The 27,439-nt window shown below is 32.6% G+C and overlaps 1 protein-coding gene across 4 annotated transcripts in view; it reads left to right on the top strand.

Annotated features, from left to right (window-relative positions):
* LRRIQ1 (leucine rich repeats and IQ motif containing 1) overlaps positions 1 to 27,439 on the top strand; it is a 200,612-nt gene that overhangs the window by 47,491 nt on the left and 125,682 nt on the right. For all 4 annotated transcript variants that reach the window (XM_073214774.1, XM_017680333.3, XM_017680334.3 and 1 more), the window contains 4 exons: positions 3,938 to 4,131; positions 4,710 to 4,837; positions 9,770 to 9,843; positions 16,802 to 16,895. In XM_073214774.1, coding sequence (XP_073070875.1) covers positions 3,938 to 4,131; positions 4,710 to 4,837; positions 9,770 to 9,843; positions 16,802 to 16,895 — 490 coding nt within the window. The remainder of the gene's footprint in view (positions 1 to 3,937; positions 4,132 to 4,709; positions 4,838 to 9,769; positions 9,844 to 16,801; positions 16,896 to 27,439) is intronic.

Genomic DNA, 27,439 nt, shown 5'->3' with positions numbered 1-27,439 from the left:
TTTAAGATGTTCCTTTCTCACCATGGCTTTTATCAGTTTACTCTGAGGTTCCTACTTGTGGTTATCTTAGTACTCACCCTGCTTCAATCCACTGTGCCTCTTAAATCTGTGGCTTAGCATCTTTATTCAGTAATGAAAAATTTTGAACCATCATTTCTTTATATCTATCATGTATCATATATCTATATATCTATATCTATCAAATGTCTGTCTAGATATATACATATTCCTCCTATACCCTATAATCGCTTTATAGTCTTATAAATATACTCTTGTAGTTCTCTTATCTTTCTTTTTTTTATTACCTCATGTTCTCTGTGAATCGGGAATCTGGGAGTGGTTTGTTAGGTGGTGGCTCAGGGTCTCTCACGAAGCTGCAGTCAAACTGTCACACAGGACATCTCAAGGCTTAATGAAGGTGAAAGACCTACCCCCCAAATCACTCATATGATTGTGGGAGACCTCAGTCCCACATATTTTTAGATGATTTCCTTTTCTTTTCCTCTCTAGGCTAATTTTCGGTCATCTACACGCACATACATAGACACCCACACACATCCTCTCTCACTCTTGTTGTTAGGCTAATGTTTGAGAGACCCTACTCATCTCCTTTTTGCCATTTCACTGTATTTCCTTTAAGACTCTCACCTAAAAATCTAAGAGGTAAGCTTTCCTGCCTGTGTAGAGTTCCCCTACTTTGGCTATATAACACACCCTTTCGGATAACAGCATCAGGTTTCTCCAAGTTTTTCTTCAGCTCGACGACCATTTGTTGGTGGTGGTGGTGATTAGTATTAAATTCAGAATAACAGTTCTGCTCAATACTTGCTCTTATTTTTTTTCAAATGTATCATTTAAAATATTAAATAAAAAGTTCATATTCATTTAAAATTTTTAAGATAGATAAATATAAAAATATAAGCAATGAAACTTTCTCTGCCTACCCCTTCTCTTTCTTATTTTTTATGAGTAACTGTTCACAGTTGCTTAAGAATCAATCAAGATCTTGTCCTGTACAATACAATTATAGATGTTTAGATTTAGATTCTGGTATATTCAATAGCTAAAAGCCTATTATACTACTTAGGTTTTATATATAGAAATATATCATCGATATCCTTCCATGTCAGGCTACTTCATATTGAAGATTATGTGTATTCATTTTACAGATAATGTATAATTTGTTTACTGTACCCTTATGATAGACATTTATATCTTCATTTCTTTTTGAAAATAATATGGCAAGGAATCTCTATATATTACATGATAGTTGTGCATATATTACTGTACAATGAATTTCTAGAAGTAGGAATGCTCACTCAAATATTCCTCAATATCTGAGACTTGAAATCATGGTAATTCCACCAGATTGGAATCTCTCGCCAATTGTTGAATAGATTAATTATATCTTCTCTCTATATTGACTCAAAATCATGGTGTTTTAGTATTTGATATTATCTGCTAAGCATTATTTAATTCTTCCTAGCCTAATGTTTCACACATTGGTAGTTCTTAAATATACAGTCAGTATTAAGGTGGAAGTTTGTACAGCACATTCAAGAAACAGCAAGGAGGTCAGCATGTCAGAATGAACCAAGAGAAGGGGACAGTAGAAGAGGACAAGTTCAAAGACAGAGTGCTGTGGGTCACTTAAAGAACTTTGGAGGACTTTCTCTCCATTATCAAATATCTAAAAAGATAGTCTACACTCTGTCTCCACTTCCATCGCACTGTGGCTTCCATCCTGATTTAACTGCTGCCTAGATGCCCCAAGCAAAGGTCTTCAGTGCTTCATTACGGCCAAAGCAGTGGCCTCTTCATACCGCTTTGCCCACACTGTCTAACCAGACGTAAGATATATATTAACAGTATATGATTTAGTATGAATAAAAAATGCCCTTTATAATGATAAAATATGTATTTTTATTTTTATATTTACTAGCCACTATCATCACAGAATTCTATTTGACTTTTCCTCTTTTCCTCTCCCAATTGTTCTGCTCTTTTATTTCTTTTCAGCTTCTTACGCCAAGTCCTTCAACTTTACTCAGTGTGTAATCTAATGTTTCATTCTTGGTTCTCTTCTTAGGTGAACTTTGAGAAGTTTCACGGATGTTTTCTCCACTCTAAATAAGTTAATAGAAATTCTATTTCTGATATGCTCTGAAAAAGTTATAAGCAATTTGCATGGCTTTTGAAAATACTAAGTTTATGAAAGTAGATTGCTTAAGATGTTTAAATATTTGATAAAGGACATTTTATTTATACAACTGCGAACTTAATATTTATTTATTATTTCCTTCTGCTTGTGATGCCTTTTATCTGCTTCAGTGTGTTTACTGATGCTCATTGGATGTGATCATGAGACATACTGAACTCCAAAGTATTTCTGTTTTAGCAGAGTTTAAATTACTAATGCCGCTAATGTATATTTATTATTATAAATAACATTATTTCTAATCCCTTGGTATTGATAATATATAGGTCTATTTTTTTAAACTTAGTCAAGTATCTTATAAGACAGAACAATTAACACTGAATAATATCAGATAACAATTCTAAGTTATAATTGCCAAATTATGGAAAATAGTGAATACATTAATCCTAGGTAAGAACTTAAAAATGTAAGGATTACTGCCTGAAATTGAATGTCAGTCTCTTTTTTTACTATGGGTCTTCTATGCATTTCCCTGCTTCTCTTAAATAGTACAAAATTTTTTTGTCATTAAGAGAAAACTTACTTTTTAGTATAAAAATGTATTATTTCTTATGCAAAATCAACATCCATAACATTAATTTGTGACTGAAGTGATTATAGATTGTGCAACTTTGAAATAAAATTTTTCTTGAAATGTTATCTCTATGAAGTGTTTTTACAATACACTCATAATTTTATTGCATTATCTGAATTTTTTGAATATAATGCAGATTTAACTTGTCTTGTGAGATCATAGTAATTATACTTAGTTCTTTCTTTTATTTCTCCATTTTTGTTACAAGTAGGCTATCTGCCCTTTTTGTAAACCACAATTTATAATCAAAAGTGCAAATTGAGTTAAATGCTTTAAATTCCTCCAGAATAAATTTATTTCATGAATTCCAGATATTAGTTGTTATACATAATTATATTTCTTTTAAGATTATCTTTCAGTTTATTACCAAAATACCTTTATTTAGTAGAAAAACTCATGTCTACTCCAATAATTGAAGAAAATATTTTATGGGGGTTTGACAGGAGAATCAGAATGCAGTTTGATTCTCCAAGGTTTAGCCTCAATGACTCCCATGTGTATAGTACTCACTGAAGACATTCTCCTTACCAGTACCTGCTCTAGATTTTAAGTGATATTTCCAGTTTGTAAAACTGCTAATTTCACATAACATGACAGTACCTACAAGTAACACATATAGTCCAATATTCAATTTAAATAACATTTTCTCGATTTTTAATATCTTCCATTAAACTTTTACAGACCTCCTTAGCATCTCTTCATTGGTTTTAATTGAGTTGTACCTACTTCATTCAGGAATCTAAGGTAGATACCGCAATACTAGGAAAAAAATCATTCTACTGTTATATTCAAACTTGAGTCAGGATTCGAAATTCAAAGGTTCTAAGAGTGAGTTGAAAACTTATTAAATTGAATCCTTCTGTCTTTCCTTTGTTTGACTGTTACTTGAAAATATAACATGCAGTGCCACCCTGTATGCCTTTTAGTATTTCATACAGTTTTCAATTAGTATATAATTATATCATTCAAAAATATATCTCCCAGGTAATTTAAATAGTAACAAGAGAAAGTTAGACTAAGCCTTCATTTTTAATTAGAAATATTGAGAAATAGTAAGGTACAATTATTTAGAAAAAAATGGCAACAACTCTTTAAAGTCTGGAAGAATGTATAATACTAGTGATTTGGGGAATTTTTTCTTTCAGGTGGTTTAGAATCTTTGAAAAATCTTCAGCGACTAGTTGTGGACCACAATCAGCTAATCAGTACAAAAGGTCTTGGTGATGCTCCTGCTGTCATATACTTAGATTGCTCTCATAATCATCTTACTGAAGTTGAGGGTATTGAAAACTGTGGATTGCTCCAAATACTGAAGTTACAGGGAAATTATCTAAGTGAGGTAATTGCCTTGAAGTAATTGATTTCTGTGATTAAAATGTTTTTCTTTTGATGGAAATATCAACCACACATTTTATTTTTTTTGATCAGGGAAAAGGATCATTAATTTGTTTATTTTTGATTAAAAAAATTGAAGTATAGTTGATATGAAACACATAAAAGAAATTTTGATGAATTTTTTTGTTTTTTTTCTGATTGGGTGTATTTGATTTCCAGTTTTAACTCTTACATATTTTTCTGTATTTGAAAATGTTCAACATAGAATATTATAAAGGTCTGATTTGCCATTAGTTTTCCATAAAACTAAAATATTATAAATTGTAACTTTTCAGTTATATTTCAGTATATTAGTGGGACCAAATTTATCTGTCATGAAATTCTAGTTAAAATTTGTCATTAAATATCTTACTGGCAAAAAAAATTGTCTAGTTATGAAGTTAATCTTAGAAATGTTATTCATACTAAAATTCTCATCACATTATGCTTTGATTTATGACATGTGGTTTACTGGAATATAATTTGGTTAAATGACAAAAATATTTTACTTAATATAAACTAATGACCTAAATTTAAATACAGCCTCCATCCTTAGAGAATCATGTTCTACTAAGGGAATTATACTTGGATGATAACAGCATTTCAGCTATGGATGCATTTTCTTCATATTGGCTGCCCTTACTACAAAACCTGACTCTCTCTCAAAACAGGTAAAAACAAACTTTGCTTAAGCAAAAGTGCAGTGAATGCTTGCTTAAAGTAAATGTGTGATCTTTACAATAAGTAAAAAGGCTATTAGGTTTTTCCAATAATTCAGTGAAAATGCATCACAACAAATTAATGCATAAATTATAAATACAACTACAAAATTTAAAAATTAACGTATTGACATACTCTTTAATTTTAGTAGAATTTTCTAAGTTATCTTACTTTTTGTTTCTTGTCAAAGACATACTTGTAGAACTCTCTTAGGGCAAGTTTGTTTATATTTGTAAAGAATATAGTCCTTGGAAAATGCAGAAGGTGGTTAATTTAATTCAGAAGGATGTCTCATTCTCTCAAGTGGTACTTATTAAGTCCTGGAAGAACGATTTTTAATCTGCTCTCAACTTGCATGTCTTTTTGTAACTGTTAAGATTGATTTAAATTTGATTTCCCTAAGGATATAAAGTAACACTTAAAAAAAGACTTCACTATTAAATTGAGATGGGTACCTGCCACAGAAGATCCATTTGAAACCACCAAACATCTGGATCTTTGCAGAGAATAACTGTCTAAAACCAAAACAGGAGCATAATATTGTATTTCTCCTTGTGCTTAATATTTCATTGAGACCTATTTATTCTAATACGATTATTTTGTTCATCAAAGGCACATGCTGTAGGGGAAAGAATCTACCTTTAACAAGAAATTGCTTCTTTGAGCTATATAATTCTTGCAAAACAAATGAGCAAGGGCAACCCAATTTTAATATGTATATATATATATATATCCCAAATAAAATTTTCTCACAATCTTTGCCACAGTAATGCTCATCCCACTATTGAATATATATGTCCCTAATGATTTAACATTCATCTATTAAACTATTCCACTATTTGACAAATCAAAAACTGATTCTGTATTCAAACACTCTTTCAAATTGTTTTAATCAGATCTATATGAAAGTTGATTTGGCTTTTAAAAGACATTTATTCTAGAGCCAGCTTTATCAGATAACACTGTTTAAGTAATTTGGGCCATCTACTAACCCACTGGATCTTTTCACAATGTTTTCCAGGTAAAAAACACAATTTCAGTAGAAATACTCAGCTATGCTTTGGACATATGCAGTAAATCATTCTGTAATTGATATACTTAGCATACTTTATAAAAGTGGATCTCTCATTAATGAGCTTAATAATATTAAAGGAGATTAGAAAATATTTAAATGAAGGACATTTTTGAGAAATAATGCCTTTAATTTCTTTGGACAATTTAAATCATCAACAAGATTTTCTATTTTTAAAAGATAAAATTAATACAAGCTGATAGACTTTTGCCCTATCAATCTGATATGACTTGTTTCTCATTTGAATCTGATATGACTAGGAATTACATAAACTAGATCATTAATTCTTTTTAAAGTTAATAACAGTAATCCTTATCTATAATTGTCTTTGCTTAGCCTTATACCACTGGAATATTGAGGTGGTGGTTGAAATTTTGGGGGATACAAAACTAATATATGTCTTTACCCTAAAACAAACTCTGAAGAATAAAATGTAGTCTTTTGAGCTTAACTATATAAAAAAAAGAGATAAAATTATTATATAGTATTCTGCTGTTTTGAATTTTTTAGTAATGCTGTCACTTCTGTTTGAACATATTCTTTGTTGGTCTCTCAAAGCTCTTGGCACATGTAACCTTCTACCATTTCTGAAAGGAAGAGAGAAGGGAAGGCCGGTAGGCACCAGGGCAATGTGATTGCCAGATAGGAACTTACAGAGTGGTGAATTATTTCTAAAATCGTAGTGTAAAAATAATCTTCAATTTTAGGATTTTTCACAATAAGCTAACACTAGTAACTGTAGACATTATCCATCTTACGTTAAGCTTTTAAATGTGCGTTGACTTTTTCAGAACCGTACCAGATTTTGTAAAACTCAGTGTCAGCAGATCTGCGAAATTCTGAATCTAAGACTTGTCAGCTGACATATGAGCAGCTCTCTTCTCACTACCTGAATCTTAGTTATTTTTTCACTAATAAAAGGGATAATGATACCAACCTTGCCTATTTCATGAGATTTTAATGATGATCCCAAAGAAATACATATGTCAATATGTTTTACAAACTTGAGAAGAGTTTTATAAATGTGACGTTTGGATTTGTGGTTGGGACGTTTTTTAAATTGTATATATTTTTCTCTTAATTTTTGATATTTTTGTCACAAGGAAGAAATTGCGTCCATTTGCTTTTTTTCCCCAACAAATGAAATATAATAAAGAATAATGCTAAGTACATATTGTTTGAGATACTTGTTTCATCTTGACTTCTGTTTTAAGTTTTCTTGAGGACATGTGACTGTTTTAAGTTTGACTCAGTGGAGTTCTAACTGGAAGACTCCGCTTCATAAGCCTTTCTACCTCCAGTGCGACTCTAAATAGGAGCGGAAAGTGGAAACTTACCCATTGGCTTCTCATTGTACAAATCTTTTGCTTTTTGTCGTCTTTGAAATTTATATCTTTTTTATGCCCAGGGCTAATGTGACAAGGTCAAATGGTATTAGGTTTTCGGTAATGTCCTTTGTCTTTCTGGTTTGAATTTTCTTGGAAAAAAAATATACACAGAATGTCAGTGAAAGACAAAGTTCTAGAGGTTTTTTATTTTTTTAAAGAATTCTATTAGGTTTCTATCATCCTAATGAATAGTCATAAAGGTGAATGAATAGCCAGTTTCTTTATTAAAATTTCTAAAAAAGAAAAAGAACATGATTCTTAAAGTATGGTTATCTGAAATGTTAAAATCTGAGTATTATTAAAGTATTTGGTCAAATATTTATCTGTATTGATTTTTGCAAAGTAAATTTGTATTTTTAATTATAAAATATTATTGGTTATTTTTACTTGATGCCTCATATAACTCATATGTTACCTATTTGTTGTGATAAATTTATTTTTTAAAAACATGGATATTCTGGAAAAGGAAAGACTCATTATCTAGTAAGCTTTCAAAATCTTTTTAGAAGATTAAAGATTTAGTATTAGAAATTTATTAAAGATACAAAACAAATAAGAATTTTCTTGTTCATAAATACATTTATTAGAATTATATTTTCACTTCCAAAATATAATTTTCTCACTTCTAATAATAATGATCCAAAACATGCATGTGTAAGAAAGTCATAAAACTAGGACTTAAATCCATTAAATAAGTATCAACAAAGTTGTCTCTTTCTTTTCTTCTTCCTTTCTCCCCTTCTTCTCTCCCTCCCTCCCTCTTTCTTTCTCTCTCTCTTTCTCTCTCCCTCCCTCCCTTCCTTCCTTCCTTCTTTTCTTCCTTCCTTTTTCCATGTACATGTGACATTTCAATAAATTTTACTAAAGAGTGTATGTACAAATAACGGCATGCATATATACATGTAATAGCCAATATTTTATGACTTTTTATTACCTTAGATTTTTTTCCCGTGGAAATTATATTTGAAGAAGTAGTGTTGTATAGGTTTCATATAAATATTAATATTGTACTTAGGAACTACAGTCAAAGATCTTCCAGCTCCATTATTTAGACTATTTTTTTCATCAGTAGTATCTTCTATCTCTGCTAATGCAGAACAGGATAGTACAAAAGGGGAGTCAAGGTCAATATAAAGGTTAGTTTTGTGCCAGACCCCATGAGGCTTCCAGCCACAGTATTATTCTGTAAGCTTCTGACCTTATTTTTAATTTCATTATTTTTTCCATGAAAAGGAGTTGGTAGAATAAAGATATAAAAATTTCTGCTAGGACAATAGCAGAAATAGAACAAAAAGTAGATAAATAAAAAAAAGCAAAATAGGTGTAAATTGATGCATCCTTTTTTTTTGTACCAGAAATATTCAGTTATTTGAAGAATTATTTTGAACAGTTATAGAGTTCCAACATTTATAGGGGAATTGGTTCAGGTGTCTTGTATTTATAATATGAATATATTTTATGCAAAGAAGTTTGTTTCTTGTTTAAAGATTTAGATGAGCTTACTTAATTTTTATTTCCAAATAGTTAAAGTAATGTGATATTATGTTACAGAGTAAGGGTAGACTTGTTTTAGTTGGAAATGCAAATCAAACTGAAGTAATTTTCCTTTCACAGGCTTTATTTCCAATAATGTGAATATTGTGAATATCATTTATATTCCAGGCTTGAATATGGGTTCTTAATGAAAATTATATCTTAGAAAATGATAGAAACTTTCAAAATAAGTGGAAGTTCATTATTATTAAAATTTGAGTAATTATGCATTAATAAAAGTATTAATTTTAAATATTGAGATATTTCTGCCAAAATAAAGTCCATCCTATTTACATAAAACATTTTCTATTACTGTGTTTGTATGATATGTATTTCCAGTTTAGAAATAACTCTGGATGCTTACAATACTTAAAATACTTTCAATCTTTTAACCAAAACTTTTTAAAAATTAAAACAAACTAGTGACTAATCCATTGAAAAGTGAAAATGAGTATTTTTTTATGTTTTAACTCTTAATGATTTGTTATGTGTTTAAATCAGGAAAAATATATGGATAGTCTAAATTCCCTGTAAATTTGACTTTAAAAACAAGATGAACCAGTAACAACAGAAACAAAAACTTATTTTCATTTAAATACCAAATTCACATTAAAGTCCATGACATTTGTGATTAAAATTGACCATTTCATGAAAACTTCTCTTTACAAGTGAAACATACCTTCTATTATGAAATACTTAGAATTTTATAATTAGTATATTTTAATAAGTACTGTTGGTCAATGTTGTAATTGTATTTTATTGAACATACAGTTGTATATACAATTGCATATCATTGTATAATGTGTTGTATAAATGTATTATTATATAGTTACATTAATATTAAAGACATTTCAATATAAAATTTTTATGAATTCTTTTTTTGTTTTCAGCTTGACAAAAATCATACCACTTTTTCATTTTGTTTCTTTGGAAAAACTAGATGTCAGCAACAATTGTCTTTCTGGTAAGTTTAGAATAATAGATAATATTTTTAAATAATAATTTATTGAGCTTTAGTTACAAATATGGTAAGGAGTTGCTTTGACTAGAGGTGTTAATGACATTTACAAGTAACGTATCTGTGGATAGAGGAAAAACACTTGAACCTCTACCCTTTTAGGGTCTAAGATTAAGCTGACTCAAGATAGATGAACAGAACAAAAGAATACAAGTTTTAATTTTTTTTACATGTACAGGAGAGTTCTTACAAGAAAAAAGACCCCAAGAGTTGAACACTTATATAGTAAGTTGGGCAGAGTAGTGAATTGTGAACTAGTGGTAAGTCAAAGGGGCTTGGGCTAGGGTGGTCAACTGGATGGAAAGGTGGCTAGGAAGTAAGGGTCAGTTTACAAGTTTGTACACACCTTTCTTAGCCTCTACTTCCCATCCTTGGCATAAGAATATCTCTTTCTTTCTGGTTTGGGAAAGGCATCTTTCACATAGCAATTTCACCTCCTGCTTTTAAGAAAAAGAAGGAACTTCAGAGTGTCCTTGGATCTGCTGTTTTTTAAGTACCTTTAACTCAAAATAGTCGATATACTAGAATGCATATGGGGTGGTATGTTGTGAACATGTTCAAAGGCATGGTGAAATAATACAGTTAAATTTTCTTCCCACTTTTAAAACTGTCACTTCCATGTCTTTTTGGTAAACCTGGGCAAATGTCACAATTATATTTTTATTAGAAATTCATATATGTTTATCTGTGAAACGGTGTAATTTAAGAAGTTGAGTAAAAAACTTGTCTAATTTGTTGACTTCTAACAGGTATAGTGTAAACACCCACTATAAGTTTATTAAATTAAACAGCGATGAATTGATTTGGTCAACTAATCCTCCCTAAAAATTCCCCATCCCATTCCAAGTCAATCCCTTCATGAAGAACACCACATTCTAAATTTGTCACCATAGGTTTAATTTTTACTATTCTACATCTTTGTATTGTAATCATCAAACAGAATGTTACCTTTTGTCTCCAGCTTCTTTTACTGAGCTTTCAAGTGACCTTCTACCATACCGGTTGTTTCTATCAGTGGCTTGTTCTTTTTCTTTTTCTTTTTTTGCTGATATTTAGTCCATTGTATAAATTTATCACAAGTTGTCCATTGTCCTGTTGATCAATATTGTAATTGTTCACAGTTTGAGGCTACAATGGAATTTCTTATGAAGTTCTTGTACAAATCCTTTTGTGAGACTTGCTTGCAAGTTCTCTTGGGTTAATATATAGGAGTGTTATTGCTGGATAATAGAATAAGTGTATTATTTAATGTAATGAAAAAAACTAAAAAAAAACTGTTTTCCAAAATAGCTATAACTTTTTATACCCCCACCAGCAATGTACCAAAGTTTAAGTTGCTCTGTTCTAAAGAGTGTTCATTTAGTATTCCACTGTTAACTCATTATGATTTCAGTTTGCATTTCCTTGATAAATAATGATATTGAGCCTATTTACAGGCATTTATTGATGATTTCCATGTCTTTTGTGTCTATTCAGTATCTCACCATTTAAAAAATTTGGTTATTTGCCTTTTTCTTATTGACTTGTATAAGTTTCTTATATATTCTGGATGAAATTCTTTGTCAGATATATGTTTTGTAAATATTTTCTCCCAGTCTCTCTTTTACCTCTTTAGTAATGGTATCTTTAGATGGGCAGAATTTTAAATTTTGGTCAAAGTTCATTTTATCATTTTTTAATAGTTATTGTTCTCTGTGTACTTTGTAATATTTCCCCATCTCCAGATTGAGAAGATAATTTTCCATGCTTTTGTGCTTTCTTATAGAAGTTTTGTATTTTTAGTTTTTACGTTTGGTTCTGTGATCCATATCAAATTGACTTTTATGAATGATATGAATTAGAGGACGAGTTCAGTTTTTAATATAAATATTCAGTTGTTCCATCAACATTTGTTAAAGCTTTTTTCATCATCGTATTATTTTGGTGTCTTTGTCAAAAATTTTGATTTATATCTGGTTTTTTTAATTTTTTTACATGCCTAGCAATTTTTTTTCATGAGGTGAAAAATGTATTAAATTAAAAATTTTAAGAAACTAACACATGATTCAAGGTTCTAAAAGTTCAAAGGGGAATTCAGGGAAAAGTCTCCTTCCTAGCCTCACCTCCCCAGCAGCAACGAGTGTTACTAGCAGGTGGGTCTCCCCCAGAGGCATTCGTGTTACTAGCAGGTGGGTCTCCCCCAGAGGCATTCGTGTTACTAGCAGGTGGGTCTCCCCCAGAGGCATTCGTGTTACTAGCAGGTGGGTCTCCCCCAGAGGTATTCAGGACATAGACGTGGAGATTAATAGTGGATTCCTGTCTGACTGCCGCCCCTGTACTCTGCCCTCCCTCCTGCCACTCTGCTGCAGCCACCTTGGCCACATGGTTTTCTTCATAGATCAGGGTGGCAGGTCCCAAAGGCTCCCTTCCTCCAGGCATTTGTTCTTTCCCGTGGACAAAACTAGCTTCCAAGAGGCAATAGTTCACATAGGTAACAGGTATTATTTTTGAGAATGAAAAACAACATACTAGGAAACAAAAACAGCTATATTACCAAGGACAGCTTTAGCTCTGGTAGCAGACCAGTGGGAAAACTGGACCAACTAAAACAATGAATCTTTCAGTTCCCTACAGTTATATACGTAACACAGGTCCAGAGAGTACAGACAGATACTTGAAGTACCATCGCAAAGGAGAAAGAGGACTTTTAGTTCAAAGGTTCAGTGGTTGTAAGAGTGTGTAGTAATTCTTATGTAACTGAGGACTTAAAAGTAGTGATTAGAATTGGAACAGTTCTTCTACATTCTGATCCTATAGATTCATCTCCTCTTTTATTAGGTAGATCTGTGTGGTGCTTCAATGTCACCCTTACTGCTTCTAGAGTCAAATAGGCACATACATGATAAGACAAATATAAATCTTCCACGAGACTTTTCTTTCTTCAATTCATTTAAACTAAAAAAAAAATTACTCATGTGTCCCCCCTTGGGGAGCCACCAGTCTCTTCCCTGTGTCTGTGAGCTTGTTTTTTGTGTTGTTGTTGTTTTGATTCCACACATGAGAGAGACCATATGGTATTTGTCTTCCTGATTTATTTCACTTACTATAATGCCCTTGAAGTCCATCCATGTCAAAATAGCAATATTTCATTCTTTTTTATGGCTGAATAATATTCTGTCATAGATATATACCACAATTTCTTTATCCATTTATACATACATGTACACTTAAGGTGTTTCCATGTCTTGGCATTTTAAATAATAATGCAGTGAATATGGGGGTGCATATAGCTTTTCAAATTAGTGTTTTATTTTCTTCAAATAAATATCCAGAAGTGAAATCACTGGACCATATGGGAGTTCTATTTTTAATTTTTTGAGGAACCTCTATACTGTTTTCCATAATGGCTGCACAAATTCACTATCCCACCAACAGTGTACAAAAGTTCTTTTTTCTCCACATCCTCACAAATACGTTATTGACTGACTGTTTGGTAATAGCCATTCTAGCAGGTATGAGAAGATAACCCATTGTGGTTTTGATTTGCACTTTCCTGTCGATTAGTAATGTTGAGCATCTTTTCATGCATCTGTTGGTCATCCTTATGTCTTCTCTGGATTATCTATTCAGATCCTCTGCCCATTTTTAAATTAGATTATTTGGGATGTTTTCTGTGGAGTTGTATGAATTCTTTATATATTTTGGATATTAGTCCCTTATCAGATACATGACTTGCAAACATTTTCTCCCATCAGTAGGTTTCCTTTTCACTTTGTTAATGGTTTCCTTTGCTACGTTGAAGCTTTTTACTTTGATGTAGTCCCACTTTATTTTTGCTTTTGGTGTCAGATTAAATACACCATCACCATGGTTTGGTCAAGGAACTTACTACCTATACTGTCTTCTAGGAGTTCTCTGGTTTCAGGGCTTAAGTCTTTTATCCATCTTGAGTTAATTTTTGTGTGTGGTATAAGATAGTGGTCAAGTTTCATTCTTTTGCATGTGGCTGCCCAGTTCTCTCAAAACCACCTATTGAAGACATTGTTCTTTCTCATAATATATACTTCATTATTTTGTCATTACTTAATTGGCCATATGTGTGTAGGTTTACTTCCTTTTCTCCATTTTGTTCCATTGATCTGTGTCTGTTTTTATGCCAATACTATGCTATTTTAATCACTACAGCTTTGTAATATAGTTTGAAATCAGAGAGGATGATGTCTTTAGCTTTGTTCTTCTTAAGATGGTTTTGGCTATTTGGAGTCTTTTTTGCTTTCATACAAATTTTAGGATTGTTTGTTCTATTTCTTTGAAAAATGCCTTTGGGATTTTGATAGGGATTTCACTGAATCTGTATATGGTTTTCGATGGTATGGATAATTTAGCAGTATTAATTCTTCCAATCTATGTGCATGGACTATCTTTCCATTTATTTGTGTTGTCTTCAGTTTCTCTCATCAGAGTCTTGTGTGTGGTATACGATAGTGGTCACGTGCCATTCTTTTGCATGTGGCAGCAAAAGGGCATGGGGTAATTTTTTGAAGTGATGATAATATTCAGTACATTGATTGGGTGATTCTAACAAAACTGTCATACTTATTTATAAACAAAATGGATAAAGATTGTTATATGTAAATTATCTCAAGAAAGCTGATACAAACAATAGGTGGTCAATTTGAGAAAATTGTTCTGCATGTACTAATTGATCTCAATATACTGATCTTTCACCTCCTTGGTTAAATTTATTCCTAAGTATTTTATTCTTTTCACACAGTTATAAATGGAACTGTTTTAAATTTCTTTCTGCTATTTTGTTATTAGTGTATAGAAATGCAAGAGATTTCTGTGTATTGATTTTGTGTCCTGCAACTTCACTGACTTTATTAGCTTCACTGAAATTTATTAGTTTTCACTGAAAATCTCCATTTAATTTTTTTCTGTAATCTTTTTTATTACCTTCCTTTACTAAGTTTGCAGTCATTTTTTCTTTATTTCTAGTTCCTGGAAGTATAAAGTTATGTTGTTTATTTGAAACTTTTCATGTTTCTTGAGGTAGCCATTTATTCCTATGAACTTCCCTCTGGGACTGCTTTTGCTGCATCCCGTACATTTTCATATGTTACCTTTCCATTTTCATTTAACTTCGAGGTATTTTTTGTATTTCTCTACTTCTCCTTTGAGTTCTGGATTGTTCAGTAGATGTTTAGTCATGTATTTGTGGATTTTCCAGTTTTCTTTGTGTAATTAATTTGTAGTTTCACACCATTGTGATCAGAAAAGATGCTTGACATCATTTCAGTCCTCTTAAATTTTTTAAGACTTGCTTTGTGGGCTAACACAAGATCTAGTTTCAAAAATGTTCCATGTGCACTTGAGAATAATATGTATTCCCTTGCTTTTGTATGGAATGTTCTGTTAAACATCTGTTAAGTCCATCTGGTCTAACATGTTGTTTAAAACAAGGCTTATGTTTCATTATTGATTTGGATCAATAGGCAGATCTCGATGATCTACCCATTGATGCAAATGAGAGGTATTAAAGTCTCCTACTTAATTATATTGCTCTTTCTCCCTGTAGGTCCGTTAATATTTTCTTTATATATTTAGTTGTTCCCATGTTGGGTACATGTTATATTCTTTTGCTTAAATCATCCCTTTATCATTATATAACACCCTATTTTGTCTCTAATTAGAGTATTTGTTTTAAGTCTATTTTTGTCTGTCTTGTAATTTTTAACTGTATGTTGAACATTATACATACTATAGTTTGGTGAATTTAAACATTGTTGTCTTCCTTTTAAAGGATGTTAAGTTTAATTCTGGCAGGCAGTTAAAGTATTGATTGGAAATTTTGTTTCTGTCAGCCTTAATTTTATTGTCTATTAGGACAAATCATTTTAGTTTTCAACTCTTAATGCATGCCCCTAACTCTAGGTAATTGTGTTTATGCCTAATGAATAGTCTTTCTGGATTTTAGCTAAATCTCTGAAATACTCATAAGGTCTCATTCTAGCTGAGCAGAAACTCCAGTGTCTGACTGCTGTGTAAACTTGGTGTCATCATTCAGCCCTTAGCCCTACAACAAAGTGGTCTTTGCTAAGTGTTTCAGAGTCTTGCCCTGTCTGTGTAACACCTACCATTCATCCAAGGGCCAGCAGTGAATCCTCACAGACTTTTCCCCCCAATTTCCTCCCCTAACACATACGCACAGATTCTTCTCAGTACTTTTCACCATAAATTCCAGTTTCAGTTCTGATCTTTGTCTCTTAATTCAGCTGAACAGCCTCTTTGCTTGGTCTCCACTTTCCTGCTCTTTAGTGGTAAGGTGCTTTCAGGCAGAAAACCACTGTAATGGTAAGCTCATCATGTATGTTTTCCTTCTCTCAGAGTCAGGTGTACAAACAGGTACTTCTTATGTATTCTCCAGTTTCACGATTTTTTCAGTGGGAGAACAATTCTAGTATAAATTACTCTCTAATGTTCTCTAGCTTGACCTCTTTTACTTTTGTAAGTATAATATGTCCATGTAATTCTATTTAGGTTTATGTTCAATTTTACCACTTATCCTATTACTGTAGATTTCACCTCTTCTGATTTTGTGCTTATAATCTGGCACAAACTATTCTAAGGTCTTTACACCCATTATTTTATTGAATCCTTACCCTAAGAGATAGGTATGAACCTGAATTATAAAGTAGTTGTATGATTTGTCTAAGTTCACACAGCTGCTAAATGGTAGAAATATATATTCTGACAACAGAGTCTGTGTTCTTAATACAGTCTTCTTTTAAAAGCATACTGTGTTCTGCAGAATAATCTAGTTGCTTTTTTAATATAGCTAATAGATAAAACGGTCATTGATTTGTGAATATTTTTCTTTATCAGTGATACCATTCATTATGATTTTAATTGTTCTTTCCTGCAGATCTTACAAGTACTGAAAGATGTTTTGACGCATGCTATTCTCTCTGTGAATTGTCTCTCACTGGAAATCCACTTCTTCAAGAATTAAACTGGAGGTAAAGAGACATTTTCGTACCTTAGGTACATACTTTGTTATAGTTGCAGAAAATATTGTTTGATGAAAATTGTTCTGTGTATACTAATTGATTGGGAAAAGTTAATAAAAAATAATTAAAAGGTTATTCAAAACAGAACAGGTTTGTAAAAAATAGTTTAAAAAATATTGCCAACCTAAAATAATTTTTGCGCATGTATGAGCTAATGCATACTTGACACAATTTAGATTCATATCATTGATTATGTGACAATTCTAGTATGTTATTAACTTAAGGTTTACATTTATAAAAAGTTAGTGGGAATTATGTTTTATGAGTCATCTAAATTATATAGATTGCTACTTAAAATTATTTCCTTTCTGCCAATAATTTAATTTTTTTATAAAAGAAAGTTGGTGTCTGTTAAAATAAGTATTATAAGCATGTGTGAATTCATGTATCTCTAGAATATTGTAGCACCTTAATGTAAATGAAGAAAAATATTTGTAATTTTGTGAATGAATTTTCTTTAAAAAAGTTCCTCTAATTTCAAATTTTCATGTTATTCTAACATTGTTTTTCCTTCAAATTGACCACCTTTTGTTTATAATCAGCTTTTTTGAGATAATTTACATATAATATCTTCATCCATTTTGTTTATAAATAAGTATGACAATTTTGTTAGAAACACCCAATCAATGCCCTGAACATTTTTATCACTTCAAAAAATTACCCCATATCCCTTTGCAGTCAGTTTCCTCCCCTGATACTTTAAATGTGTCTCTCCAGTGTTTACGGCTTTCATTATTTCTAATGAGAAATCTGCTGATGTAATTTTCTTGATTACTCTGTTTCTCAATAATTTTAAGATCTCTTTATGTGATTTTCAGCAATTTGATTATGACGTACTTGTGGGTTTTTGGATTTGTTTATAGTTTCCATAAAATTCGGGCAGTTTTTTACTATTATTTTTTCAAATATTTTTTTCTACCTTCTTTCTATCTTGTACTAGGACACCAATTTCACCAATATTAGACCAGTTGATAAATCCCAGAAGTTGATTTTGCTTTGTTCTTATATTTTACACTTTTTTCCTGCCTATACTTCACTCTTAATAGTTATTGCTGCACCTTCAAGTTCTCTGATATTTTCTTCTTAAGTGTCTACTCTGTTATTAATCCCATCAATTCAGAATTGAGATATTCTTTTTTAGAAGTTTCATTTCTGTCGTTTACTTAACATTTGTGATTTCTCTCCTGATGATGCTCATATTTTCCTGAATCATCTTGAACATATGGAGCATGCTTATAATAGCTGTTTTAACACCCTTGTTTGTTAGTTCCATCATCTCTGTCATTTTGAGGTCTATTTTTATTGATTTGATTCTCCTCATTCTGGGTCATATTTCCCTGCTCTTGTATGCCTGGTCAATTTTGGTTGTACACTGGACACTTTAAGGTTTTATATTGTCGATTTCCATTTTTTTCCCCTTTAGATAACATCTATTTTGTTTCTGACCTGCAGCAACTAATTAACTTGGAATTAGTTAACTCATTCCAAGTTTGCTTTGAGGTTGTGTTAGGGAAGTCCCAAAGAACCTTTAGACTAGTGTTAGTTTAGCTCCACTACTATGGTGCTAACTTTCTGAGTATTCTCCATGTCCCTTCTATGTATTATCTACTTTGGCTGATGGGAATTATTCCCAGACCTATGTGGGTTCTGGAAATTTTTCTGCCTTTTGCTTCCCATTGGGTCTTTCCTTTAGCCTTAAGTGGTTTTTCTCACATGTCCTCAGATCGTTACTCTTTTATCTGTGTCCAGGTGAATTACATCCTCAAATACTGAAAGACTGTCTGCTTTGGAATTTTCAGTACTGGTGATGATTCTGGCTTAAACTCATTTCTTTTTAATGTCCAGCAGTATGCATTTGTTAGGAGGTTTAACATAACTTACTACTTTTTTGACATTTGTATCATCATATCAGGTCATGGGTACATCAAAGCTGAACATGCCAAGAATAGACAGGGCTTACAGCCTAATTTAGCAAGATGAGTTTGATAACATACTAAATAAGAAAAAGCAAACATTTACTAAAATTCAGGTAGGAAAATCTATTTTAGGATCCTCAGAGTTTGGATCAAGTCAGCAAGTCTTATCAATTTTATCAGGTAGTAAAACTGCAGCGTTCGTGAACAAAATATAGATAAGAATGAATAATGGAAAACAAGGTTGTTGTGACATCTCATTCTAGGGCAGGAGCAGGGGCCCTTTGCCCTGATTTGGTTTCCCTGTAATATGTGGCCATAGCCAGGAAAATCCTGGTTCTCATGACTTTAGAAGAATATAAGATATCTTACAGAAAGAACAATGATCTGGTTATGTTTAAAGTTCCTGTTATCTGATTTAATTCACCTGCTGAACAAGGGAAGAGTCTAGGTAGTTGTCTCTGTTCCCTCCCTTGTCTGAGGCCATTGCAAACTTCTGACACTCTCTTTCCAGATGTTTTGGTTTCCTTCATTTGTTAAGTGGTCTTTGGTTAAGAAAAGTGCCTGTGTAATTTGCTACTCATCGATGATTTTTGTACCACAGAGTTATTATCTTTGCCAGAAAGTCTATTTTTCTTTAAAGCCAAGTTTCCACATAAATTTCTAATGTTACATTCTATTTTTAGGAAAACCTGCTATGTTTCCACATGTTTTAGAACAGACCTTATCTACTTCTACTTTAGAAACGTCTGCTTCCAGCGCAAGTTAAGCTGTGTAGCACAAAGGAAACAGTATATATGCCCCAAGGAAGAAGTTCCTAAAAGGGTGTGTGTGCTCAGAGCAGCAGCTTCATTATGACCTGGGAACTTGTTAGAAAAAATGCAAAATTTTGGACACTGTTCAGACTCACTCAATCAGAAATTAGTGTATGACGCCCAGTAATCTGTGTTTAACATGTCCTTTGGGTGATCTGATGCCAATTAAACTGTGGAAGTCACTGTGCTTTTAAACAAGGACATCCTACTCTTGTGCCATAGTGTGTGGTTTTGGGCAAGTAACATAACTTTCCTATGTCTCTAAATCCTCACTTGTGAAATGAGAACAACAATAATACCTACCTTTTGGGTTGTTATGAGAATTGAATGGGATAATAAACATTTTGTTAAGAATGTGTATTCTTACTGGAACATGGTAAGCACATAAATATTTACTATTTTCCATTACTAGGCTAACCAGATTATTATGGGTTCTAATTCAACCACCAAGTATTTAGTGTATGCCTACTATATGCAACCAGTGTCCAAACATGTTAGACATTGTAAAAGCAATTTAATAAAACCCATGATTCCAAGTTATTTTTATAATCTGTTAGGGCTATAAATATGCCAAAGATGATATCTATAAATGCTAATAATTACAGTAAACACTAATATAGCATTTAGTTTGTGCCCTGCAGTTTTCTTCGATCCTCACAATATGCCTAGTAAAATAGCTACCTAGTGTATCCATTTTATAGGTAAGGAAACTGAGTCACAAGAAATGCTGAGTAACTTGCCCAAAGTTACACAGCTAATAAGTGGAAGAGCCAGTATTCAGCCCACGCAGCCTGGCTCCAGAGTCTATGCTCTTTAACTCTTAGATTACAGTACCTAATGCAAGTACCAGATTATTATCATAAGCAACAGATTTGCTTTAGAGATTTGGAAACATGAACTTAATTTGAGATGGCCAGGAAAATCTGCCTTTGCTGAAAGGCAAACTTTGAGTAATCCCCAAAAGCTTGGTAAGATTTAAAATAAGGTTAAAAGGAAAAAAAAGAACTTCTGTTGGCATGCTCATCGGAATTCTGATCCCTCCTTTCATATCCATGAAGTGTGAGTGTGAATGTGAATGAGAATGTGAAACGTGGGGCTTACTCTGTTAGAAGGCCAGTCTGTTCAGACTTAAAGAGGGTATACTGGGAAATGACACTGGAAAGAAATAAGAAATCAAGTACTTACACTTACAATGTGTCAGAGAGTGGGATAAGTACCTATACATATTATTTCATGTCACAGCATCTCTGAATTGGGTTCTGTAATTATCATTCTCACTTTTCAGAGGTTTTTATTGAAGCTTAGATGTCTTATGATTAGCTCAATACGGCCTGAGTAAGTGTCAGGGAAGAGATTTTAGTTCTGAAGCCTGGAATTTAAATAATATACTCTACTGTTTCACATGATAATATTATTGCTAGATTTTTAAAGGGCCTTTAATGCTAGAATTAAAAAGCCTCCTTTATCCTGGGGTCCTGGAGAGGGACTATAGTATAGTAGATACATGTATAGGCCTTGTTAGTAAACTGAGCAGGTGCTTATCTAGTTCCACCACTTCCTAGCTGTTGGCTTTGTGACAGTTGCTTAACCTTGCCCTGTTTCAGTTTCTTCACCAGTAGAATGGGTATTATAAAAATAGTACTTACCTCATAGGATGTCCTCATCAGGGTAATATTGGTTTTGCTGTACAACAACAGGTCCAGAAATTCGTGTGTTTTAATACAATAAAAGCTTATTTTTTATTTACATTATGTCTGATAAGAGCTCATCCTTCTGATCTAAGCAGACTCAGAATTCAGGCTATTTCCATTTTGTGGCTCTGGGTCATATACCTTCAACATAACCTCACTATTTTAGGTAGCAGATTGTGGTGAAGGAGGGAAAGAGACCACAGGGAAAGCATAGCTGACATTTAAGCACTCAAAAGTGGCAGGAATTACTTCTGTCATATTCTGCTGGTGGTAACTTGTCATATGGCCAAACGAACTTCAAAAGAGACTGGGGAATGAAGGGAAAAACATGAGTATCAGAGTATGCTAACATTCTCTGTGGGACTAAATACGTTACTGCATGGAGGCATTTTGTAGGAGTGCTTGCACATAGCACACTTGGTAAATGTGCTTTTAAACAAGGACATCCTACGCTTGTGCCATAGTGTGTGATTTTGGGCAAGTAACATAACTTTCCTATGTCTCTAAATCCTCACTGGTGAAATGAGGATTTTTTTTAGGGAGCTTTAGAGAAAATTTGAATAATTGTGTGAAAAAGAAACTAGTATTTGGGGAAGATATTTTTCAGCAGCAAAGTGGTAAGAGATTAAAGGAAAGTGGCCAAATTAAGTAGTATTAGAGAATCCAGACGTTAAAAAGGGGCTAAAAATAAGTAGTAAGTGGCCCCAGTTCATTGTACAGATCTTTCTAGTTTAGAGCTGGAAGGAGATATATCCTTTTATGCTTTATGTAGTAGACACCGAAAATTATTTGTTGAAGGAATACATTACAGAATTTAATTATGTCACAGTGTGTCAACACTTGAAAAAACGTGCATGCTTCAGCCCCTCTAATTTTCTATTAAAGTTTAAATTTTTTATGTTAGTGATCGAAAACATTATTCCTTATAAATTCACAATTGGTATTATTGTTGATTTGCAGTAATTATCAATATCAGGAGTTCCAAATCTGGAGTCCTTGCACTTTGAGGGAACCATAGTGCTTATGAGATTCTTTGTTTCCTGAGAAACTGATCTTAGGACAAATTACTACAGGAAATATCAACTATTAGTTAATGTCAAACCATAGAAGAATCAGAAATTGCAACTATTTAAGGAATTTGTGTGTATATGTGAAAAGACCACCTACGTATGTATGTTTCTAGACCTCTTGCCAGCTAGGGGACGGACTCCTCATCTGGAACAGAAGCAGTCAAGGTGCCCCTCCAGACACACTAGCGCGTTTGGGGCTGTTTGGGGGCTGTGCTGCTGTTACATTGGAGTGTAAACCACCAATCCCCAAGTTATGGATCCTCATTTCTAGGAGCCTGATCTCAGAGTGAAAGTTCCCATACAAAAAGAAGAGTGTAATTATGTCCAAAAGGCTCTGCTTGCTAAATGATAGTATTTGTAATGAAAATAGCTGATGAGTTGTTTTTAGATAAATATCTTTATTTTCCTGAGCAACTGTATAGACAAAATCTATGATGACATAAACACAGGTGGTCGTGCGCATTATTCAGAGTGAGCTCTTTAAGGGCCGTGGTTTTTCTCTTAGGTTTTGGAAAAATAGGGCATGAATCCTCTTACTGTTGCAGTTTTGCTTTTGGGTTTCCATCCAAATAGCTGCCACATTGCCAATGGCAACAATTAGAAACAGACCTATGTCCTGAATGATCTTTGAATTTATTTATATTCATTTTTTTTGTATGGAGCATAAACACTTAATTGGTTGAATTAAATGTGCTTTTAGTAAAATATATTGATATAAATGTGTTATAAGTATATTAAGGCACATTTTGCTGTAACTATTAAGTATATATACTTTACAGTATATTTAATTAGAAAATATATTTAATTTAAAAGAAAATATTTAATTAGAAATAATCCTAAAAGAAAATAGGTAGTAATTATACTATAAACATATATAGTTATTTATTACAATTTCTATGTTTAAATGAATTTCTCTGGACTAGAGTAACGCCAACCTGAAAATTTTACTTAACCCATTTCACTCATATCAGTTGGCCTAATACAGCTTTCATCTAAATACAGTTATCTAAAGAGTTAAAATCTACTCATCTATAAAATATGGATTTGTTAGTGAAAGGACTGACTCAAACTTTAAGTAGTGTGTTCCAGTGAACTTTACATAACCCTTGATACCAACAAAGGGATTAGTTATAGATTTTCCAAACTGGCTTCTTACTTTCATGTCTAGCCAGTGATAACATGGACAAAACTGATGTACTTAAAAAAAATATCTTTTTAAAACTTAATCCACAGACTCCGTTTGGAATCTCCTTTGGGAATGTGCTTCATTCTTTAATGATTAATAGAGCTTCTTAAGTGACAGAATATTCACCAGGAAGTTTTCACTGAATGAAATATTGATTCAGCCCTTGGCTAGGAGGAGCCCAGCTGGAAAACTGATGCTGAGATCTCACAGTATCCTTGTACTTCCAGAATGAGTTGCCTTGCTGGAGCACTTTCTAATTTATCCATCATAGACTCTTAGGAGCCTGCATCTGAGCTTAAGGCCAGTCTATGCACGACGAATTTATACAGATTTGAAAACCGTTCGTTAAAAATAAAGAAAACCTGTTTAAACTTAAGCACTAACTCTAATCTGGACACTTATTAGGTAAATCACATATTTCAAGACATTTTGACAGTCTTGAAGAGCCAAGAAAACTAAATTTTTACATCCAAAAGAAGTTCCAAATATTCCCCCAAATAAACCATTTGGAAAGTATTTTTTTATGTAAAAGTGATGAATGTAACATCAGACTAATCCAAACGTAAAAATTCAAGCCCTGTTAATCCACTTTCTCTAGTATCATTCCCTGTAGTTAAAATATTGTACTTAATGAAATCTGTATCAATAACTATATCCAAATATAGTATTTGAAGACAAAGTTATCATTTTTCCCTTTGCTGATCTGGCATCAGTTAGCATCTCAACAGCTTTCACATAATGCCACTTGCGACACCTAGAAACAAACCTAATGTCTATATTACCTTTAAGTTTATTTACTTTTCATTATTTCGGTCATCTGCAACATAAACACTTGTTTAAATAAAATAGGCTCATGGTAAAATAATATTCTGTCAATTAATCTGATGAAGCAAATTCTTATATTTTTGCCTCTAGGATTGTATTACATTATTTGGTGAAAATTGCTCTTCATTTGGTCATTAATTAATTCTTAATAGAAATTTGGTCTCCCTATATATTCAACATGTCCTCTGTAATTTCCATGTTACCAGAATACTTTTCTAAGAAACTTTCATACCCTTTATGTAAAACCAAGGGAAATGTTAATCGGTGAGCAGACCATGGAATACAATTGCTCAGGCCCACAATATCACTTATTTAAGCAAATTCTATGACATCATTGATATATAGTTCATGCTACAAGTTTCCAGATAAGCTATATTTTTCTTGAAAATTTAAGAAAATTTCCAGTTATAATTTCAGAGTTGTTTTTTGTTTTAGGTTTAAACCTGAGTATATCTGATTTTAGCATAATGTATTGTAGTGTATTTTCTTTCCAGTGCAGTGGTTCTTATGCTATAAGGTGCATAAGAAAGGCTATATATTAAAAATGCAAATTTCCAAACTCAGCAGAAGAGGTCTTTGGTGTAACTGAATTTTTAAAAATATCCTAGGTGCCACTGATGTGGTGGTTCAAGGACGGTCTTTTCAGAGACACTGACTGCAAGGTTGGACACACATTGGAATCTAGCCTTGAATTCCCATCCCGATGGATTTAGATAGTAACTGAGAGAGAATGGATGCATCAGACACTGTGACTCTCATGATAGCATCATGACCATTGCCTTCCTTTTGTTGACATCTCCCTAATTAGGCAAAATGAGACCTGAGAGAAGACTGTGAAAGATGGTGCACTACCACTGTGGGTCCACGATCGTGTTAAAGCATCTTATAGGTCCAACAGCTTACTCTTACTGTTTAACCAAAAATGACTATAGCTCAGAAAAAAAAAAGAAAAACAGCTTCATCTAGTTACTAAGATATCCAACTTGTAAAAAGAAAATCTGCCTTATTAATGTGCCTTATAAGATATACCTATTTCAGACCCAAGCTTGTCATTTGTTCACTTCTTTCCTTCTGCTGGTCAAGTGTGCTCTGGAGGCCAAGGTATCACAGAAATTTACTTGTTACACAAAGAATTAGAGCTGTTTGTTATTGTTGAGTGTCAAGTGCTATTTTCATTAAATTGTCAAAGCCTTATGTTTGCTCTCTGGTAATTTAGGAAGTTTAATCTAAAGAAAAAAGACCAGTAAATAGGGTTAGAGCATCATCTTTTTTAAGCTGCATGAACACCCACATAGTCATAACTTTGAATACCTTCTATTACCACATTTCAAAGGCACCATTATTTCATCTAACATTTTATTATTGTAACTAAATAAGTTATCTTGACATTACAGTCATGTCTCAAAGAAAATTTGGGTGGAGATTTAGAATTCAGTGTAGATTCACTGGTCATGTAATAAACAACTGGGTAGGGCGGAATGCAGATGGTTAATCGCTCCATTGTATCTGGTTATTACCAGCTTCAGTTTCAGAGAGTAACCTTTCCTTGCTTTGATGATAGCCTCAGTCAAAGATTTCATGTCATCTTTAATATTGTATGCACCTCTGCGGTGATTACCTCTAATGATTACCTCATCATCTCTGTTGTGTATAGATATTTTCTTAATACAACATTCTGCTTTTGAACCACATCTTAAATTGAATGCAAACAGAAACACAGTATATGAGATTTATTTAACTCCCTGTAGTAAACATGGTAGTTCATGATTTCACAAACATCGGTAGCTTCAGGCCTACTCAAACTGTTCAAAATATACAGACGGACTCAAGCTTTCTTAAGTAACTAAAACTCTTTAACATCGTAAAACATCTTATAATTACCTTGAAGAACCAAATCGAGTTGCTTTCTCTCTTTCCTTATATATCTGTAAAGGGAAAGAAAGGTATTATTTCTTGGACTGGGGGGGTTAGGGAGCAGTAAATCGTATGTCCCCAGTAAATAAAAAACTTTGCTGATCTTCTTTTTTACTTCCTTTTAAGAAGATATATTTATATCTTTGTTGTGATTATCATTTATTAAATACCAAGACTATCAAAATCATAGCAATTCATAGGGATACATTATGAATATTGTTGGCTCTTGGCATTTTTGCTTTAACAGACTTCCTTCATTAAAAACAAATTAAAATTATGCTTTACAACTGTATAAATTGGTAAGTTGCTCGATACAGTCTAGGTAGAAGGAATAACTGATATTAGGGCTCTGATGGAGTTTTCCTTCTAAAACCTTACTATTTTAGTAATCTTACCTTTCCATTGTTCATTTAGTGTTTAGGAACTATGTTTGTTTTGTTTCTTCATTAATAAATTTTATTTTTTAGGGAAGTTTTAGGTTAACAACAAAATTAACAGAAAATACAGAAAATTTCCACATAGACCCTGTCCCTACAGGTACAACCTCCCCCACTATCAATATCCTGCCACAAAGGGATACACTTGTTACAATGAACTTACATTGACACATCGTTATCACCTGAAGTCCAGTTTACATTAGGGCTCACTCTTGGTTTTGTGTATTCTATAGGCTTTGACAAATGTATAATGACATGCGTCCACATGTAGTAGTATTTTACAGAATAGATGTAGTAGTAGTAGTATACACTGCGCTAGAAATGCTCTGTTCTTTGTCCATTCATCCTTCCCTCCACCTTAACCCTTGGCAACCACTGATCTTTTTATTGTCTCCATAGTTTTGCTTTTTTCAAGAATTTCAGATAGTTGGAATCATAAAGCATGTAGCCCATTCCGTTTATCTTTCTTACTTAGTAAAGTGCATTTTAGGATTCCTCTATGTCTATTCATAGCTCAATAGCTTTCTTATTTTTTGTGTTAAGTAATATTCCATTATATGTATGTAACAGTTTATGTATCCATTCACCTATGAAGGACATCTTGGTTGCTTCCAGGTTTGAGCAATTATGAATAAAGCTGCT

The sequence above is a fragment of the Manis javanica genome, chromosome 10 (genome assembly GCF_040802235.1).
Source record: "Manis javanica isolate MJ-LG chromosome 10, MJ_LKY, whole genome shotgun sequence".
NCBI classification, from domain to species: domain Eukaryota; kingdom Metazoa; phylum Chordata; class Mammalia; order Pholidota; family Manidae; genus Manis; species Manis javanica.
The sequence above is the reverse complement of the archived record's forward strand: the minus strand, read 5'-3'. Positions and strand labels throughout refer to the sequence as shown.